We start from the raw sequence: 21,136 nt of genomic DNA, 5'->3' as shown, positions 1-21,136 counted from the left end.
GACAGACATTACAGAGAGGGAGAGACAGACAAAGAGACAAAAAAAAAGACAGAAATAAAGACAAGAGAGGACGAACAAGAAAAACAAGACGAAGCAGAGGAGAGCGTCCGATTCGACCAGCAACCTCACGTCTTCATCCTCTTCGTCTCAGAACCAGAGCTTGTCAGGAAGACGCCACAGAAAAAGAGACGAAGAAGGAATCCAGAAAGCAAGAAAAGAAGAAACCAAGCAGAGAAAACCAAAAACAGAGATGAAGCGAAAGAAAAACAAAAGCAGAGGAAGAAAGCAACTAGCCGACCAGTCCTCTATCACGTCTCCGTCTCCCTGCTTCCAGGTAAGTTTCTCCAGCTTTGCAAGATAATTCACCCACACTGTACACTTGCAAATTTAATTACATTGTGGCTGTAGCAGGCGTGCGTGAACAATTCACGCACGCTTCCGGGTAGAAGCCAGCCGGATCTCTGGTTTAGATCAGTGGCTGGGCTGGGTTTATCGGCTAAGCTAGACCAAATCTAAAAAAAAAAAAATGCATGCATTAAAAATAAATTTGTTTTATTGATTTATTTACTGACGCTAGAGTCATGAATAAAAATACTGATTTAAATTTATTTTATTATTTTCTAACTACATAATATTTACCAACGCCAGAGTTTAAAATATTCGTAATTGAATATTCACTGACGTCAAGGTCAGGAATATTACAAGCAAACTATCATAGCATTCACCAACAAACTTTTAGCAATTTAAGACAAAACCAGCAAAAAGACAGGATATTTAAGGAGTGATAATATCTTCCATTTTACATAATCAAGTCTCGTACCATGGAATCTCTGTTGACCAATTAGGGTTCCTAATGACCATAATATTAGGTAGCGACTCCTTAAACAAGACATTTCCCTATCAAAGAATAAGATACTCGAAATCTGTTCTTTTCATTGAATATTTTTTAGGTCACCGCGACGTCGGGTGCGAGAGGGTTAATGGAGGGGTTCCTGGTGGTGGTGTTGTCGAAGGTGGAGAAAAAGAGGGGAAAGGGAGGCTAGCGGAAGAGAAGAAAAAAAAACTAGGGCAGAAATGATTTTTTACCAACTTTTCATACTAATTTCTTGATGCTTAGGGCATGAAATCTATCTTTATTTATAGACGGTGGAATAGGAATATTTTTTCTTTACTTGTGCCAAATCTTAGCCCTTGATTTAAACTAGAAGGGTCCTAACCGTTGGTTCAAAGTTGTTATCATGGCCTGAAAAGTTTGTTGTTAAAGGCTGGTTGAGTTGGCTACTTTGAGGTGACGTCACGACAGCTATAAGGAAAATTTGCGAAAGAGACCTACTATAGGATGTAGTATAATGTCAGACCATCATGGTGATGTATATTTTGTCCAGTTTATTTAAGATATGAAGCATTAGATGACCTTAAAAAGAAGCCACCCGAACAGTTTTTTTCGGGTGAAAGGTTAGGGATGATAAACAATACCACACAATGCATCCTTTGGTTCCCTTTTTTTTTTTTTTAACTGTTCAAAAACATCGTTGTTTTGGACCTTAAATTAATTATTTTGTCTAAAGTTTAATTTGGTCCTCTAACATTTAATTTCTTTCAATTTCACCTCTAATTGAATTTAATGCAATTTTGCCCCTGCTGAATTACAATATTAGCCCCGACTTTCAACACTTTTTTCATATAAGTCCTTGGTTTTGGATTTATGCAATTTGACCCTCAATTGACCATTAAATTTTCATTTTTCTTCAATTGCACTCCTGATTTCAATCAATTAAGCCCCTATAGTTCAGCATCTTTTTTAAAATGATCACTGGTCGTGAATTTCTTCGATTTAACCCCTAATTGCTCCAAAACTTTGATTTTCTTGCGATTTTATCCTTGATTTAAGCCAATTGACTTTGTAAAAGTTAACTTTGGTCTTCTAAAATTTCAATATTCTTAATTAAGCTCAAATTGGGCTCTCAAATTTAATTTCTCACCAATTAAGCTCCTAATAAAATTAATTTAATCCATTTAAAGTATAATTAAGTCCTTGCATCTAATTAAATCCTTCAATTGGACCCAAATTATTTCTTAAATATAATTAAACTTTAATTTGGTCTATGATTAAATCAAATTAGCCTATTAAAATTCTAATTATGTACTTAGGCTTAAGTTTCATGTAGATTCATCCACTAATGATTTAATTTGACCTTGAATCTGTATTATCTCTTGAGTTGTGGGTAAAATAAGATACAATTAGGCTCTCGATTCCATTCAAAATTACAGCTTGATTTTTCTATATTTAAAATCCTTCCTCATCTAGTTTTTTCCACGTCGTCAGTCTCCTTACTATTATTATTTTATTTTTTATTTTTTATTTTTATTTTAAAAAAATAAAAATAAATTTAAAAAATAACTCAAAAATAAATTATGACATAAGGTAGCATTTATTATCTTAAAACAAAAGATATGGAGACATAGAGAATGATATAGAATATGAAACTTAGTCGGAGTTGTACTTGGCGGTGATATATAAGATAAATTGAATATGTTTTTATATATTATTTGGTTGATGAAAGACAAGGTAAGATAAAATATGAAAAGAGCTTGTTTTATTATCATTATCCAACTTACAATATTTGAAACAATAAATAAAAATCAGTATTTCTACTTTAATTTATAATAAGTATTAAATTTTTTTATCTAACTTAAAATGATAATATCTCCCCTCATCAAAATCCGGTTAATTTTTTTTGTAATCATTTTTTAAAAGATAATAATTTCTTAAAAAGTAGTATAGTTAAATTATGTTTTACTCAATCATTAAACAAAAATTAAGTGTTAAATATTTCTTAGCTTTGAAGTGGTTCAATCAAGTGCCAGGATACTTATTTCTCAAAAAAAAAAAAATATGTTCTATAAATATCAAACAAGTTTTACATGAATAATTGCAATTCAATAAATGCACTAATTAAGTTTGGTTTGAACTAAATAAAAATTATGAAGAAAAGAAGATTGATAACACCGAGTTTCTAACCGGTTTTTGTTTGATTAACTTGTCAGGTCAACCAGATTATATCAAGTTTTTTTTTTTCAATCAAGCTCGGTTCTAGTTCCAGGTCGGCCGGGTTTTGAGTTGACCCATCGAACCAAACCGGGTTTCAAAACTATAAAAGAGAATATGACACGTGGAGACATGGAGGAGGGATAGCTTAATAATTTATTAACGCCCCTTTGTATCTGGACGTGGAGCCGTGGGAAACGGATAGGATCGGACACGGTTTGCAATATGTTGTCATTATCTTTCTCCACGTGGAGCCAGACACAGCTCACCATTCTGAAATGCAAACGATGCTCCAAGTTGCTGTATTTACGAATAAAAATAAAACCGTTTTGCCATTGTTTATCTGTTTCTTGAAACTATTTAATTATTGTTTTCAGAAAAGAAAAAATAGTAAAGATAAAATCCCCATGTATCTCTTATTTTAAAATGAGAAAAAAATCAATTAAGAATATTTTAGAAATAGATTTATTTTATATTTATATTTGTATTCATTCAACGAAATATATTTATATTATTTCTATATTTATCCCCTTGAGATACTAACCAAGAGGGTAATTAAAAAAACAAATTTTGTCTTTAATACATATTTACTCATTGAGAAATTTTATATTGTTCGCAAATTAGCTAATGATTTTTTATTAGTTAATTTTTAGATTTATTTTTTAAAAAAATAGATATAATTAAGAAAAAAAACTCTAAATAAAAATATTCTTCTCACTTTTAATAAATTATTAATTTTATCTTTTTTTATATCTATATCCATTTCTTTCTTTATAATAAATATCTAATAAAATATCTTTAATTTTCACCCTAAGATATTTCCCGATCCACACAAACACTCCACCTGCCCGCCTCCCTCGCTGCCTTTAGTTTTGGTTGTACCGTACGCGCATAATTGAACTTACGAAGAAGGACAGAGCCCTTTTTTTATTTATTTAAAGACCGACATGCCATATGTTAAGTGGCAACTATAAAACACGGACACCATTCCTCTGAAAGACTAGTTCTATAACCACCATCAAGACCTGCATAATATAGAAATTTAGCTATTTTTCTTTCTGTTTATTTCTTCAAGTAATATTTTGTTTCTGTGATTATGGCTACTGGGCACGCACCAGGCAACCCCATTCCAGCTGTGAGAACATACCCGCCGGTGGAGCATCCAGTGGTGGTAATAGGGCCACAGTACCTGGCACAGTACCCTGTTGAACTCGCCGTCTCTACAAAGCTATTGACTCTTGGAGAGAATGATTTTAAGGTGTCTGACATTAATGGTACCCTCATCTTCCAGGTTAAGAGTAAAGTATTAACCCTGCATGATCGTCGTTTTCTGAAAGATGCAGCTGGTAACACCCTTGTCAATCTCAGGCAGAAGGTATGTTTAATTGCTCTCTCTCATTTGTTCTCTTCTTTTTCAATCTAACCATCACAACAATGATATGATTCAATCTGATATCAATTTCTTACCGCGTGTTTAATTTATTATTTTCTCCAGATAATGACCATGCATCGAAGGTGGGAGGCTTTTAGAGGAGAAAGCAAGGAGGAGAAAGATTTGCTTTTCACAGCCAAGAAATCAAAGCTGTACCAATTCAAGACTGAGTTGGACATATTCTTGGGTAAGAACAAAGGAAAGGTGCCTGATTTCAAGGTCAAAGGAGGCTACAGAGAGAGTTCCTGCTCTGTACTTCTTGGAGATTCCAATACCATGCTTGCACAGGTAACATTAACAAAACTTATTTCTGAAATATGACAATATTGAATAATTTAACCAGCATCATCTTCTCACATAGAACTATATGTACTCTGTGGCTGAGGCTGTCATGGAAACACCCCAGATCGATTTCATTATATCATTTACAGTAAAACCTATTATTGTTTTAATCAAGAAAGTTGTCTTCATAATTAATGGCTCATGCCAGTATTTTCTTGTTATGTGAACCCAGATGCATAGAAAACACACTCTCGCGAGTACTATTCTGGCTACAGATAGTTTTGGAGTGACTGTGTATCCTAATGTTGATTATGCCTTCATAATGGCCCTTGTGGTGATTCTCGACGAGATCAATGCGGATCGTAGTGGCGAAGATTAAATACAACTCTTGGAGTGGTTCTTGATGACATCAATTAATGCAGATCGCAGTGGCGAAGACTGAATATAATATAGTTTTTTGTTTTATTACGAGTGAAGCTCTCAAGTTTAATTGTTCTTTCATTGTAAAATTAAATGCAATTCATGTTTTATTGCTTTTCCTTAATGTAAAAATGTTTGCCTTGTGGGTGACATAAAGAGTAAAATACATTTTTTAAAAAAAAATTTTATGCTGTGTTTTGGAATAAATGATCATTCAATAATATCCCAGTTATTATGTCCATCTACAATTAATTTTTATTTAATAATAACTCTCTATAAGTTAAGAATTAAGAATTGATGAACAAAATTGCGATACATGGACTAGATATTTTTTTATCCCGTAATCTTTCAGTGTCGAGATTTTATTGGTCAATCCATAATATCTAACAGATGGATGAAGTATATCGAAATTCCTTTTTATTTGAGGACAAGGATACCGTCCAATTAGATTATGCATCCAAATTAAAACTTAAACCTTACTTAATTTCGACTATTTAAATCTTATTTATCACAGAAATAATAATAATTAATAGACATGGTGTCCTCGAGCTATTTATAGACACGATCGAGGCGAGGCCATTCCCCCTCTAATATATATTCAAATCTTAGACTTCAAACCATTCTCAAATAATTAAAACTCATCCAAACAAATTATGAAATCCTTGAAAAATATTAAGCAATAATAATTAATTTTTCGCTATCATTTCACTCGTTTTCTTTAAAAAAAAATGTCATTTCTTCTAAATCTAAATTATTTTTAAACAAACTTCAAGTTCATAATTTTAAGTGGATCTTCCACCACCAACTAATCACGTTGTTAGATTTCCAGTATCCACTAATTATTTATGAACTAAGAGGTCCACTTAAAGCTGGCGGTGGATGCAACGGTCAATAACTTTAGCCAGATGCAATCATCACCACCGACGGTACGTAGATGTGTTAATTTGGGAAAGAAAGCTGCAAAGGTCAAATTCCAAAAGGAAATGGCCTTCACGATTTGCAGGATGGAGAATGGTTGTCTTTCCATGACACACCTGCGATGACATCCGCCGTCGGGGCGCTGGTCCTATAACAAACGATGGAGATGAGTGTCGACTAGATTTTGCTTTATCATTTATTTAAATAAAAGTAAACTAGATTTTGCTTTAATACAACGATCGGAATGAATTTTTTTTTTTTACAAGTCATGGAGTCAACTAGTAACCGTACCAATAAGTTATCTTTATTTAATTGTATGATTAAAAAAAATGACAACAAATTAATTGAATTTTATATATATATATATATATATAAGTGATTATAACAATTTGCACAAAATAAATGCTTGCAAAAAGAAAAAAATGCCTTTTAATTTTGGTTCGGTACTGCGAATCCCAAAAGAAAAAGGAGAGAAGAAAAAAATATCGATGTTGTCTAACCGATAACACAATGGATGAGTATTTTTTGCCACTAAAAAAGGTTGCACGTGCTACTTTAACTTGGTAGGTCTCTTTCACATGCTGGTACGTGTGGTGCCTATGCTAGCCCAGTTGGCCTGCCCATCCATCCTAATTCAGTATCATTTTTTAGTTTTGATTTTAGTCGCTTAAAACTTAATTGTTTTACATCAATGTAATTTCATTTTTCTTGCCAAAACGAGCATTAAACGAGTATCGAAACCCTGTATATAGGCAAACGTAATAAACTACAAAGTCAAGTTTCAAATAGAATCAATGTAAATGGATCAAATTAAAAAAAAAATAGTCCAAAAAAAAACATAAACTCTTCCCCTTACCATACAAATTAGTCCTTGATATTAAAAAAAAAGACTAAATACTTGTCTAAGTCTCAAATTCAATCCCCAAAACTCTAATTCTTATAAATAAATTAAATTAAATTGTATCTTGCAAAACCAAGCGTCAACCGAGTGACGAAACATTTCTCTGATACCTCAAGATCCCGATACATATGCATAAAAAATAAATTACTAAAACCAATCGCAAATCAAAGAAATATCAAAGGACCAAATAAGAAGTAAAAAAATTTGAGGGATCAAAATGTAAAAAATCCTATAGAGCAAAAAAACAAAGAGAAGAATCACAGATACAGTGAAACAATATTTCACTTTTAATTTTTTGTTAATTTAAAGAATTGTTGCTATTACAAGCTGTAGCTTTTCAAAAACAGGAAGAAAAAAAAACAACAAAAGAAAACATTATAACAAAAAGTTTCAATGGCTAAATCTATTTTTATATAATATAATATTTTTAAAATTTATTATTATATTCCAAGCCAATTTTAAATTTAAATATATGTTAAGTTTTTAAGTTGAGTTTCTCACTTGTTAATTTAAAGAATTGTTGTTATGTTTAGATTTGAATAATATTAAATGATAATGGGGAGAATAAACCATTTGAGATTCGAACTAATTTTAAAAATATCCTAGCTTATATCAAGTTAAGAAAAAATGTTAAATATTTAAAAAAAATCCCAGAAAATCATATGCTATTATATGATACAATGATGGACAAAGTCACATATTTTATATTTAACATTATTCTAGTGTAATATTAACAATCATAAGTCCTTTTCTCTTCAAATAGTAAATCGGTTCTTTATTTGTTGTTTATCTTAGTAAGCACAAGAGGTTACAATGAATTGAATAAAAAAATAATTGTATCTTTCTTATTCTTTGATTCTTAACTTTTCAGAGTTGCTGGTGTTGTTTGGTTAAATTAGTGGTTAAATTACCACTTAAAAGACGAGGGATTAAGTTTTGTTTGAAATTGTAATATATTGGTTAAAATTTTAAAAAACAATATTTAAGATTATATTTTTATATTTTTTGTTGTTTTAATGTGTTGATGTTAAAAATAAATTTTTTAAAAAATATTATTTTAATATATTTACGAATCAAAAATATTTTAAAAAATAACCATTAATATACTCTCAAATATCCCGAGGTACAATCTCAATACAAGGGGCTACAGAGGAAGGCGAACACATCATCACTTGCTAAGTAAAGAGATTAGTATATATAAATCATAGATGACAAAATCAAATGTTTATTAGGAAATGTTTGACAATACAATTTAAAATTTCCCACTGGTTAGAGGGTCAATAATCCCACGAAGGAATACGAATAGAAAAATAAGACATGATGTTCTTTCCTGCCTCCATCATTGCCATTAACTAGTAAGAGTAGTCTTTTTGCCCGAAAAGGAACAAAGGTTATGTAAGAACTTGGTCCACGCTTGCTTTATATCATGGCCTTAATCTGTCATTTGATCCTGCTCTAATGGTAAATTAAAAAATTAGTCTAAGATTTTCTCTCATCCACTTTAAAAACACAAGGAAATCTGCGCTTATGGGCAGGCGTAAGGTGAACATGGGTTTAGGTAAGATTACAAATGGAGTTTTTTAAAAATATTTAAGAAATATTTTTATTATTATTATTTTGGTATATTTGACAAGAAGAGTTTTAAGCAATTTTTATTTTGTATTTGGGGCATTTTATTAAGTGAGGGAAATCTTCATTTTATAAAGTATAATTGACAAATATACCTTATTCATCCTTGAGATTTTTTTGTTAAGTAAGGGCCTTGAATCATTGTCCACGTTATTCATATGCTCTGGCCAACTCTGCAACAGTGTCATGTTTAAAATAACAAAATTGTGGATTTTGAGGTATTTTAGTGATGCATAATATCAGATTTCTTTAACCAGCTATCTACCATATAAAGCTGCCTGGGTACTTTTGAAAAATTGAAGTTTTTTTTATATATCATCATTTTCAAAGTTATTAAACCTAATCCAAGCCATAACTTGGGTTATAGATAGGATAAGTTGGCCCTCTTTTTGATATAATGGGAAGAAAAAAAAATAAAAACTAGAATCCTTTAAGATAACCATAACCTAGAGAATCAATTAACAACAAAGGATAAATTCCCAAAGAAAGGTTCTCCTAAATGCATAAATCAAAGTTATTTTTAGTTGTCAGCTTAACCATGTAGTCAGCATATAAATTAGCTTTTCTCAAAGTATAAAGCAGACGAACTTTTCAATTTCATGTCAAGAGTTTTTTAATGCAAAAAATAATATATCCAAATAAGTGATATTTGTTAAAATCATCATAAATCAATCGAATAGCATCTATAGAATTAAAGTTGCATATGACCTTTCTGAAACCTCCATCTCATACCATCAATAAACCATATTTAAGTACTAGCAGTTCTGAAAGAACCAAAACCTCCATAACCTGTAAAACCCATAAACCATCTCCTTTCAAAAAAATTTAAGAAACTTCCAAATCCAATCCTCCTCGAGTTCCTAATAAATCCTTCTTCATGTCTAAGCCATGAGATTGTAGTAGGGTGTTTATGTACCATCTTTGGATTATTCCAAGCACCACAACACATATCTTTTAAAAAATAAATTTGATGTAATAACTAGTTATCCCCAAAATATTCATCCCCAAAGGCTAAAATATTTATTCTCCTCTAACTCCACTGGAGACCAAACAAGAATAACAAGATGGTTCTAATTTTTTGTTTTACTAAATTTAAAATCTGTGTAGGTAGTACATAAATGTTCTATTTCCCCCACATCATTAAATATGAAACTTTAAAATTTGAATCAATAATGTGTATCACATCCATTTTTTACCCTAATATATCGTCAGGCAGCTAAGGGTAAAACCATGGAGATAAAATCTTCATTGCCTACTCTGTAGATGGACCCTCCACTACGAAAATTAAAGACATGTACGAAAACCACTATGTAATTGAAACATTGTGCGACATGCCATATGTTAATTGGCAAAATAGAACTTGCAATTTACGAAGAAGGACAGAGCCTTTTTTTATTTATTTAAAGACACGACATGCCATACGTTAATTGGCACTATAAAATACGGACACCATTCCTCTAAAAGACTAGTTCTATAACCACCATCAAGACCTGCATCATATAGAAATTTAGCAATTTTTCTTTCTGTGATTATGGCTACTGGGCAAGCACCAGGCAACCCCGTTCCAGCTATAAGAACATACCCGCCGGTGGAGCATCCAGTGGTGGTGATAGGGCCACAGTACCTGGCACAGTACCCTGTTGAACTCGCCGTCTCTACAAAGCTATGGACTCTTGGAGAGAATAATTTTGAGGTGTCTGACATTAATGGCACCCTCATCTTCGAGGTCAAGAGTAAAATATTAAGCCTACATGATCGTCGTTTTCTGAAAGATGCAGCTGGTAACACCCTTGTCAACCTCAGTCAGAAGGTATGTTTAATTGCTCTATGTCATTTGTTCTCTTCTTTTTCAATCTAACCATCACAACAATGATATAATTCAATCTGATATCAATTTCTTACCGCGTGTTTAATTTATCATTTTCTCCAGATAATGAGCATGCATCGGAGGTGGGACGCTTTTAGAGGAGAAAGCAAGGAGGAGAAAGATTTGCTTTTCACAACCAAGAAATCAAAGCTGTTCCAATTCAAGACTGAATTAGACGTATTCTTGGGTAATAACAAAGGAGAGGTCCCTGATTTCAAGGTCAAAGGAGGCTACAGCGAGAGTTCCTGCTCTGTACTTCTTGGAGATTCCAATACCATGCTTGCACAGGTAACATTAACAAAACTTATTTCTAAAATATGACAATATTGAATAAATTTAACCAGCATCATCTTCTCATATAGAACTATATGTACTCTGTGGCTGAGGCTGTCATGGAAACACCCCAGATTTCATTATATCATTTACATTAAAACCTATTATTGTTTTAATCAAGTTGTCTTCATAATTAATGGCTCATGCCAGTATATATTTTCTTGTTATGTGAACCCAGATGCATAGAAGACACACTCTCGCGAGTACTATTTTGGAGACAGATCGTTTTGGAGTGACTGTGTATCCTAATGTTGATTATGCCTTCATAGTAGCTCTTGTGGTGATTCTCGACGAGATCAATGCGGATCGTAGTGGCATAGATTAAATACAACTCCTGTGGTGGTTCTTGATGGCATCAATTAATGCAGATCGCAGTGGCGAAGACTGAATATAATATAATTTTTTGTTTTATTACGAGTGAAGTTGTCAAGTTTAATTGTTCTTTCATTGTAAAAATTAAATGCAGTTCATGTTTTATTGCTTTTCCTTAATGTAAAAATGTTTGCCTTGTGGGTGAAATAAAGAGTAAATAGAATGAAACAACTTGCAAGTGTTTTCCACTTTAACCTTTAACTTTTTTAATTAGCTTTATAATCTAACTAAGAAATTTAGTTTTTAACCCTTGAATCCAACGGATCTTCCTGAAGTATTAAATGCTAATAGATAAGAGAATTGTGTTGGGAAATTGAAGTCCTTCAAATTTAGAATTAGTTCAGTGTGATTTTTAAATTCCAAAGCCTTTGTTTGAAGCTCTTCTCACGTTCAAATCTGACCGTCATATGAAAACAAAGTGAACTATTAATTAATTCAATAAAATATTTCTTCATTTATTTTTTGCAATTGGTACTTGATTATTTAGCCCTTGGAGTGTTTGGGATAAACATGTGATGAGGTGTGATTGATTTTTTTTAAGTATAACTTTTTAAAAACATAAATCATACATCACTGAAAGCAAAAAAATATATGTTTTTTATTATTTTTTCTGTGATTTTCATTTTAAAAAAAAACCAACCACAATATCACACCTTTATTCCAAACATACCCTGATATCCACCGGTTATTATGTCTGTGTACAATTAATTTTTATTTAATAATAACCCTCCTTAAGTTAAGAATTAAGAATTGATCAACAAAATTGCGATACATGGACTAGATATATTTTTATCCCACAATCTTTCACGTGTCGAGATTTTATTGGTCAATCCATAATATCTAACAGATGGATGAAGTACATGCATATCGAAATTCGTTTTTGTTTGAGGACCCAATAAAACATTTTGTAATTAGCAGAGGGATGAAGTATATCGAAATTCCTTTTTATTTGAAGACAAGGATACCCTCCAATTAGATTATGCATCAAATTAAACTTAAACCTTACTTAATTTAGACTATTTAAATCTTATTTATCACAGATTTAATGGTAATATAGACGGCATGATAAGTTTAACACATTGACTTTTAGGGTTTTGACTGGTAATAAATGCTTTTATCGTTCATTCATTTGCGCAGCCTTCAAAAAAGAACATTTGCTTCAAATAATTAACCTAGAATCCAAAAAATAAGATTGTGAAATAAGATTTGCATGCACAAAAAGAAATTAGCAGCTTAATTAGTTGATATAGTAAATTAAATTACTAGTTTATTACCACCAAAGTTAGATTTAAAAAAAAAACCCGAGTTAACTTTTTAAATCCTTAATTCAAATCATGAGATCTGGATCACTGCACAGAAAAAAAATTATAAAATTAAATTTTAAATCAACTCAATGTTAAAAAATAAAATTAAAAAAAAAATTAATTTTAAAAAAGAATCCAAGAAAAAATTATCAGTCAAAATAATAACTAAAATTAATATAAAAACAAAATGAAATGATATCTTTTAATTTTGATTGGAATAGCGCGAATCTCAAATAAAGAAAAGAGCAAAGAGGGGGAGAAGGAAAAAAATATCAATGTTGTCTAACTGATGGATATAACATGATGTGCCACTTCAGATAACACAATAGATGAGCATTTTTTGCCACTAAAGGAGGGCGCATGTATTGCTTGAACGCAGCAGGTCTCCTCCACGTGTTGGCAAATGCGGTGCACATGCCAGCCTAGTTAGTCTGCCCATCCACCCTAATCCGATATCATTTTTTAGTTTTGATTTTGGTTGCTTAAAATTTAATTGTTTTACATCAATGGAATTTTATTTTTCTTGTCAAAGCGAGCATTAAAATCTAATTCTTATAAACAAATTAAATTAAATTAAATTGTTTCTTGCAAAACAAAGCGCTAACCGAGTGACGAAACATTTTTCTGATACCTCAAGATCTCTATGCATATACATGAAAAATAAATTACTAAAACCAATCGCAAATCAAAGAAATATTAAAGAATCAAATAAGAAGTAAAAAAAATAAGGGATCAAAATGTAAAAAGTCCTATGGAACAAAAAACTGAGAGAAGAATCATACATACAATGAAACAATGTTTCATTTTTAAATTTTTGTTAATTTAAAGAATTGTTGCTATTACAAGCTGTAACTTTTCGAAAACACGAAGAAGAAAAAAACAATAGAAAAAAACATAGTGTTAAAGAATAATATAAATCATATCTTAGAATCTCAACTCATAACTTAAACAATTGGTGATCAAGGCTTTGACATGGTATCAGAACTTTAATGACCAAGTAATCTCAAGTTCGAATCTTATTATCCCCATTTATTTGAAAACAAATTAAGCACAAGATAACCTCACCTAACAGTTTAAGCTATTAGGTTGAAATGGTTCTTTAACACATAGTAACAAAAAGTTTCAATGAGTCCTCAAGGAGCGTAGCGTGGTGGCAAAGGGCTTGAAATTTGCACAGCAGGTCTAGAGTTCGGGTCAGGGCGTGCACCTCTTGTAAGAGCCCGGGACAACATGGGTTTTACTCATTTACCTGGACCCACAAAGTGCGCTTTCCAGGAAGTGGGGTTTCCTCGAATCCAAAAAAAAAAAAGTTTCAATGACTAAATCTATTTGTATATAATATGGTATTTTTAAAATTTATTATTATATTCCAAGCCAATTTTAAATTTGAATATATGTTAGGTTTTTAAGTTGATCGGATTTCAAACATTTTAAGCAAACTTAAGAGAAAGTCACATATTTTATATTTAACATTATTCTAGTGTAATATTAACAATCATAAGTCCTTTTCTTTTCAAATAGTAAATCGGTTCTTTGTTTGTTGTTTATCTTAGTAAAAAATAATTATATCTTTCTTATTCTTTGATTCTTAACTTTTCAGAGTTGCTGGTATTGTTTGGTTAAATCAATGATTAAATTTTGTTTGAAATTGTGATATATTAGTTAAAATTTTAAAAAAAAATTAAGATTTTTTTTATATTTTTGTATTATTTTGATGTGCTGATGTTAAAAATAATTTTTTAAAAAAATTATTATTTTAATATATTTATAAATCAAAAATATTTTAAAAAATAACCGTGAACATGCTCTCAAATATCCGAGCTACAATCTCAATACAACAGGCTACAAAGGAAGCCTAACACATCATCACTTGCTAATTAATGAGATTAGTATATATAAATCATAGATGACAAAATCAAATGTTTATTAGGAAATGTTTGATAATACAATTTAAAATTTCCCACTGGTTAGAGGGTCAATAATTCCTTGAAGGAATACTAATAGAAAAATAAGACATAATGTTCTTTCCTGCCTCCTTCATTGCCATTAACTAGTAAGAGTAGTGTTATTGTCCGTAAAGAAACAAAGGTTATATAAGAACTTGGTCCCCGCTTACTTTATATTATAGCCTTAATCTGTCATTTGATCCTGCTCTGATGGTAAATTAAAAAATTAGTCTAAGATTTTCTCTCATCCACTTTAAAAACACAAGGAAATCAGCGCTCATGGGCAGGCGTCAGGTGAACATGGGTTTAGGTAAAATTACAAACGGAGTTTTTTTAAAATATTTAAGAAATATTTTTATTATTTTTTTTTGGTATATTTGAGAAGCAGAGTTTTAACTCATTTTTATTTTGTATTTGGGACATTTTATTAAGTCTAGGTACTTTTGAAGAATTTGAGGTTTGTTTATATATTATCATTTTCAAAGTTATTAAACCTAATCTAGAAAATAACTTGGGTTATAAATAGGATAAGTTGACTTTTTTTTGGTACAGTGGAAAAAAAAAACCACGATCGTCTAAAGTAAACAAAATTTAAGGAATCAGTTAACAACAAAGGACAAACTCCTAGAAAAGGGTTCTTTCAAATACACAAATCAGAGTTATTTTTAGCTGTAAGCTTAGCCATGTAGTAAGTATATGAATTAGCTTCTCTCAAAATATAAAGCAAACAAACTTCCCAATTTCATGTCAAGAGCTCTTTGATGTCAAAAATAACAGATTTGAATAAGTGATACTTGTTAAAATCATCATGAATCAATCAAATAGCATCTATAGAATTAGAGTTGCATATGACCTTTCTGAAACCTCTAGGGTTTAGCAAAAAAACCAAAAAATTTAAAACCCGATTAAACCGAGAAAACATGGGGAAAAATAACCGAAAATACCAAACCATGAAAAACAACCGATTAAACTGATTAGAATTTTTTAAAAATTAACCGATTCGGTTCGATTTCAGTTTTATAAGCCTGAAACCGAAAAATCAAACCAAACCCAAAACAGAAAAAACCAAACCAAACAGGAAAAAAAACCGAGCCAAACTGCAAAAATCGAGTCAAACTGAAAAAAACCAGTTTTTGTTTTAAAATAATTAAACCAAACCAAAACTGGTCTGTTTGAACTAGTTTTAGTTTTAGTTTTTTTTAAAAAAACCGGTTTTGTTACTTTTTTTTTATAAAAATCGAACCGAACCGAAAATGATCACCCTAGAAACTTTTATCTCATACCACCAATAAGCCATATTTAATTGCTAGTAGTTCTAGAAATAAATTAGAACCGAACCTCCATAACCCGTAAAACTCATCAACCATCTCCCTTCAAAATTTCTTAAGAAACCTCCAAATCCAATCCTCTTCGGGTTCCTAAGAGAATTGTCATTCACATCCAATTTAATAAATTCTTCTTCAGGCCTAAGCTATGAGACAGTAGTGGGGTGGCTATGCACCATATTTGGATTATTCCAAGCACCATAACATACATCTTTTAGTAGGGGTGATTATTTTCAGTTTGGTTCGGTTTTTATCAAAAAAAGTAACCAAACCAAAATTTTAAAAAAATTGAAACCAAACCGAAACCGGTCTAAACCAACCGGTTTCGAATCTATTTTTAGGACAAAACCGGTTCAAACTGGTTTGGGTTGGTTTTTTTGTTTGGCTTGGTTTTTTTCCAGTTTTTTTTTGTTTGGGTTCAGTTTAGTTCAGTTTTGTCGGTTTTAGACTTATAAAACCGAAACCGTACCGGTTGGTTTTTTCAAAATTTTAATCGGTTTAATTTGGTTTTTTCCACGGTTCAGTTTTTTCAGTTATTTTTTTCTAGTTTTCTCGGTTTTTAGTTTTTTTGCTCACCCCTATCTTTTAGAAAGTGAATTTGATGTGATAAACAGTTATCCCCGAAATACTCATCCTAAAAAACTAAAATATTCCTCCTCCAAATCCACCAGATACCAGACAAGAATAACAAGAAAATGTTCTATGAGGCAAATCTTTTAATCCACTCTACCACATCAAAACACCAGAACTCTTGCTGGTTTGTGAGACCTAGTCCAAGCCAAATACTCCTAGCAAACACACAATCTCTAATACAATGTAAAATGACCTCGTCCTCCTGGTTACAGCCACTATAGATTGGAGATGAGGAAATATTGCATTTAAACCGCAATAAATAAGTGGGAAGGCTATTATGAAATAATTGCCAAATAAACATCTTGATTTTTTCTGGAACCTTCAATTTCCAAATCCAAGTCAACCTCACATCTGGAAGAAGATTTCTAGCTTCAGACAAAAGCCAAGAATAAGCTGAATTAGGAGTATACATACCATTCATGTTAGCAGACCACACAATACAATCCGCTTGCCTTGGACAAGATAGAATTGGTATCACCCTGATTTTCTATTTTACTAAATCTGGAATATGTGTAGCTAAAGATTTTCTATTTTACTAAATCTGGAATATGTGTAGCTAGAGTACACAGAAGTTTCATTTCCCACCACACCACAAATCTGAAACTTTAAAATCTGAATCAATAATGTGTATCACGTCCATTTCTAACCCTAATATGTTGTCCTGCAGCCAAAGGTCAAACCATTAAGATAAATTTCTATTGCCTACTACTCTGTAGATGAACCCACCACGAAAAAAATTAAATGCCTTGTACAAAAACCACTATGTAATTGAAATATTATGAGACACAGTGTGAATATTTAGCAAACTGGAATGTTGAAGATACTTATGCTGCAATATTGATATCTACGGTTTCCTTCCTTCATTTATGATCTGCTAAGCTAACTTACCTAAAAGAGCCACATTAGCCAATCTTGTCTCCCTAATACCCAACCCGCCATAATTTCTTGTTAAGGACACAATATTCCAATTCACCAAATGAATTCCCCGACCTGAAGTATGCCCCCTATATGAAATTTCGCACCATTTTATCAATTCCCAGCAAACTGATTGTGGAAGCCAAATCTGCTGCTTAAAGTAAGTAGGGATTGCTACTAAAACCGATTTTGCTAGTGTAACCCTTCTAGCCTTATTCAGCAACCGACCATTTCAAGCTGCAAGTTTAGATTGAATACTCTCCGTAATGAAATTTAGATCTAACTTATTAACTCTACCCTGAATTAAAGGGAAGCCAGGGTACTTACCAAGATTGCTAGCAAACTTAATATTAGAGATTCATGAGAGGTCATGCTTCACCCTTCTGCTAACATTGTTGGAGCACATTACTCTTGATTTATTAAAATTCACCCTTAAAGACACTAACAAACATAGGCATTTGCGCCTTGCTAGCTTTGGTAAACAAAAGGACATCGTCCGCAAGAAGCAGATGAGAGATACTTGGGCCGCCCTTAGAGACATGAATTGGCAACCAAGTTTTATCAGATACTTTCTTATTAAAAAGACAAGCAAGCTTCTCTATACACATCACAAATAAGTAAGGCGAAAGTGGGTCTCCATAACGCAACTCCCTTGCTGGGGAAAACATTGGCAATTTCAAACCATTCCAAAGGAGAGAAACTGAAAAAAAAAAACTGAACACAAAACATTATCAACTTAACAGTACCCGTCAGGATTCCAAAGTCTTTTAGGGTGGATTTTAGAATATCCAAATTAATCCTATCATATGCCTTTTCAAGATCAATTTTAGCTGCCAATATCTGATGTCTACTTTTAGTCCTGTGCATATGATGCAAGACTTCCTGAGCGATCAAAACATTATCAGTAGTATTGCGACCTGTTATAAAGTTGCTCTGAGGAGGGCCAATAAGATCATCAAGATAGGGCTGCAGTCTGTTTACCAGAACCTTAGTAATAAGCTTATAAATAACATTATATAAGCTTATAGGCCGGAACTGCTTGAAGTTGGAATGATTCTCCTGTTTCGGAATCAGAACCATAAGCGTTTCTGAAATATTTCTACTAAAATTACCTTCCTCAAAAGCAGTTTGGATTAACCTTCAGATGTCTTCTCCCACTACATCCCAATAAGTTTTGAAGAAGAAAGGCTGGAAACCATCTATATCCGGACCCTTAAAAGGCTTCATACTAGAGAGAGTTGCAAGCACTTCATCTTCAGTAACCGGTTTCATCAATTCGGCCACTCCAGAATTACAAAGCTTAGGAACTTCAATCCCATCCAAAGCTGAAATATTCACTACATCGTCAGAATTAAAAAGAGATTTGAAGAAATTAATAGCCAACCTGTAACTTAGCATCATCTGAACACTAAGAACCATCAGGGAGAAAAAGGATATTCCTTCACCTTCCAATATGAGTGAGTGTATTAAAATAATATCATTTAAAAAAATAAATAAAAAGTTAAAAATAGATTTTTGATTGGGATGATCAGATCCTTCAAGTTTGACTAAGTCACTTTCTATTTTATTTTTTTTAATTCAGCTCGAACTAGATTTGGAATCCACCTCCCAAACTGGTTAGGTTTAATAAAACTAATTAATAGTCCAAAAGTTTTAATTATAAATGCACTAACTTTATATAGATAACATATATAGAAATTGGATTTAAACTTAGCACCCAAATTATGACAAGAGAAGAAGATTAAATTATAATAACCCCATGAGATATGTGAAGAATAAAAACTATTCAAAAGTATTTGATAGAATTTCCTTCATAATTGAGAAAATATTTAGAAAAACCTTATTCCCCAAACTTTCCTCAAATATTTTTATTTCAAGAAAAAATATAAAAATAATATCAACAAAAACTCAAATCGAAATTGCTCCAAACAGTGAAGTTAATATTGTTCATCTACCAAGAAGTTAATCATATAATTTTTTAATTAAGAGGATTTTCATTTTTTAAGGTCTTTAATTTAACTATCTTTTACTTAAAAGTAATTAAAGATATTTTAAGCACAAAAAGAATTCTTACAGTATTTTTTAAAACGTAAAAGTGGTTTTTGACTGATTTTCAAATTTGAATAAAATTTATAACTTGAGGATAACTTAGGAAATTATTGTATTCACTCCAAAACGAATTTTGTTAAGCTGGGAGAAGGAGGGACAATAGGGGCCATTACTAATAATTATATTTTTCAAACCTGACCCGATTCAAGACCCGTTCTGAGTTTTGATCAGGTTATTAGGTTGTTCGGGTCAATTTTTTTAAAAAAAAATTAAAAAGACATCATTTTAATAAAAAAAATCAACGGGTTGCAACCGGGTTTTCGACCAGATCACCGGGTTTTTTCTTTCTTTATTTTTTCTTCAACCCGACCCGGCCACAGCTTAGGTCCCGAGTCGACCCGTCGGGCCAGGCCAAGTTTCAAAACTACGCTAATATTTCAATCCACAATTATTTTGTTAGTGTTAAGCAAATATAAATCATGTATAGAAATGAATTTAAAAAAAACACTTTAAAAAATAATCATTACTACAACCCCAAACATTTTATATAAAAAGAGTATTGATGAAGAGAGACAAAATTTAGAATTAGGCATTGATAGACATAAACAGCCATAAATGAACAAGTAAAGTTCAACAAGTTGGAAACAGCCAAGATGATGAGTATCGCTTGAATGGTCTCATTGTTGAACAAGAGAAAGTGGCAATATATCCCTCTAATTTTAAGAAAGTTTTGGGCCATCCAATTTCCTAACTATTCGCAGAGCCGACCCTGATTGTGACCTTTAATACTCTTTTTTGTCCAATCCACCATGACTTTTTTATTTATTTATTTATTTATTTATTTCATGACTCGTCACAGCCACCCCTTATCTCTCTCTAGCCTCTGGCCTCTAGCCTCTACCCTCTACCCTCACCTTCAAATTATCCGAATAAAACCATCTAGGTGGTGGCCTAGTGGTAAGAGCTTGGGACTAAGGGGTTTGCTCCCTCTTAGGTCTCAGGTTCAAACCCTATGGCTGCTCATATGATGGCCACTGGAGGCTTACATGGTCGTTAACTTCAGGGCCCGTGGGATTAGTCGAGGTGCGCGCAAGCTGGCCCGGACACCCACGATAATCAAAAAAAAAAAAAAAAAAAAATTATCCGAATAAAATTATAAAAAGAACTCAAAAAATAAGTAGCAAAAGCCTGGACCTGATTCTCACTCTTCTAGTCTTATTTGATGTGTATTTGTTAGTAAAGTTGAAAATACTTATTTAAAATTATTTTTATCTAAATTAATGTACTTTTTATTATTCTTTTTATGATTTTAACATTTTTTTATATCTTAAGAATAAGTCTTTCGTATTCGCCTTTTAGGTGCACTATTACCATAACCACACTAAGTTGTAGCTATGTTTTTTTTAAAAAAAAACAATATATTAAATTAATGATTTTTAAATGTTATTACATATTGTATTTTAGAGGGAAATTCATTTTTAAAACATACTTTCAATCACATTATCAAATACATGATATGTCGAGCCGCATTTTTTTCCACATAAATGTCTCTTCATTTCATCCAAATCAATTTAAGCCAAATAACACAAGCAATTATAATATATTTGATCATAATATTTTTAAAAATATATTTTTTTTAAAATATATTAAAATATTTTTTTATTTTTAATATCAGCTCATTAAAATAATTGAAAAACACTAAAAAATATAAATTTTATTTTTTAAAATAAAAAATAATTTTAAAATACATCAAAAAACAGA

The 21,136-nt window shown here is 31.5% G+C and overlaps 2 protein-coding genes across 2 annotated transcripts; both read left to right on the top strand.

The window, feature by feature from the left end:
- The first annotated feature begins 4,013 nt into the window (after positions 1-4,013).
- LOC133676946 (protein LURP-one-related 15-like) lies at positions 4,014-5,424 on the top strand. Its single transcript, XM_062098764.1, has 3 exons — positions 4,014-4,424; positions 4,545-4,769; positions 4,996-5,424. The coding sequence occupies exons 1-3, from the start codon at positions 4,146-4,148 to the stop codon at positions 5,140-5,142; spliced, it is 651 nt and encodes a 216-aa protein (XP_061954748.1). The 5' UTR covers positions 4,014-4,145; the 3' UTR covers positions 5,143-5,424.
- A 4,604-nt stretch (positions 5,425-10,028) lies between these two features.
- Positions 10,029-11,374, top strand: LOC133677707 (protein LURP-one-related 15-like). The gene is made up of 3 exons (XM_062099837.1): positions 10,029-10,441; positions 10,562-10,786; positions 11,010-11,374. Exons 1-3 carry the CDS (start codon positions 10,163-10,165, stop codon positions 11,154-11,156), a joined length of 651 nt encoding a protein of 216 aa, XP_061955821.1. The 5' UTR covers positions 10,029-10,162; the 3' UTR covers positions 11,157-11,374.
- The last annotated feature ends 9,762 nt before the right edge of the window (positions 11,375-21,136 follow it).

Source organism: Populus nigra, chromosome 17 (assembly GCF_951802175.1).
Source record: "Populus nigra chromosome 17, ddPopNigr1.1, whole genome shotgun sequence".
Taxonomy (NCBI): domain Eukaryota; kingdom Viridiplantae; phylum Streptophyta; class Magnoliopsida; order Malpighiales; family Salicaceae; genus Populus; species Populus nigra.
This window is presented reverse-complemented; position numbering and strand designations above follow the sequence as displayed.

Coding starts and splice junctions, on each gene's coding strand:
- LOC133676946 (XM_062098764.1), top strand. CDS start 4,146: ATGGCTACTGGGCACGCACCAGGCAACCCCATTCCAGCTGTGAGAACA. Junction 4,425..4,544: donor TTGTCAATCTCAGGCAGAAG/GTATGTTTAATT, acceptor TATTTTCTCCAG/ATAATGACCATGCATCGAAG. Junction 4,770..4,995: donor CCAATACCATGCTTGCACAG/GTAACATTAACA, acceptor ATGTGAACCCAG/ATGCATAGAAAACACACTCT.
- LOC133677707 (XM_062099837.1), top strand. CDS start 10,163: ATGGCTACTGGGCAAGCACCAGGCAACCCCGTTCCAGCTATAAGAACA. Junction 10,442..10,561: donor TTGTCAACCTCAGTCAGAAG/GTATGTTTAATT, acceptor CATTTTCTCCAG/ATAATGAGCATGCATCGGAG. Junction 10,787..11,009: donor CCAATACCATGCTTGCACAG/GTAACATTAACA, acceptor ATGTGAACCCAG/ATGCATAGAAGACACACTCT.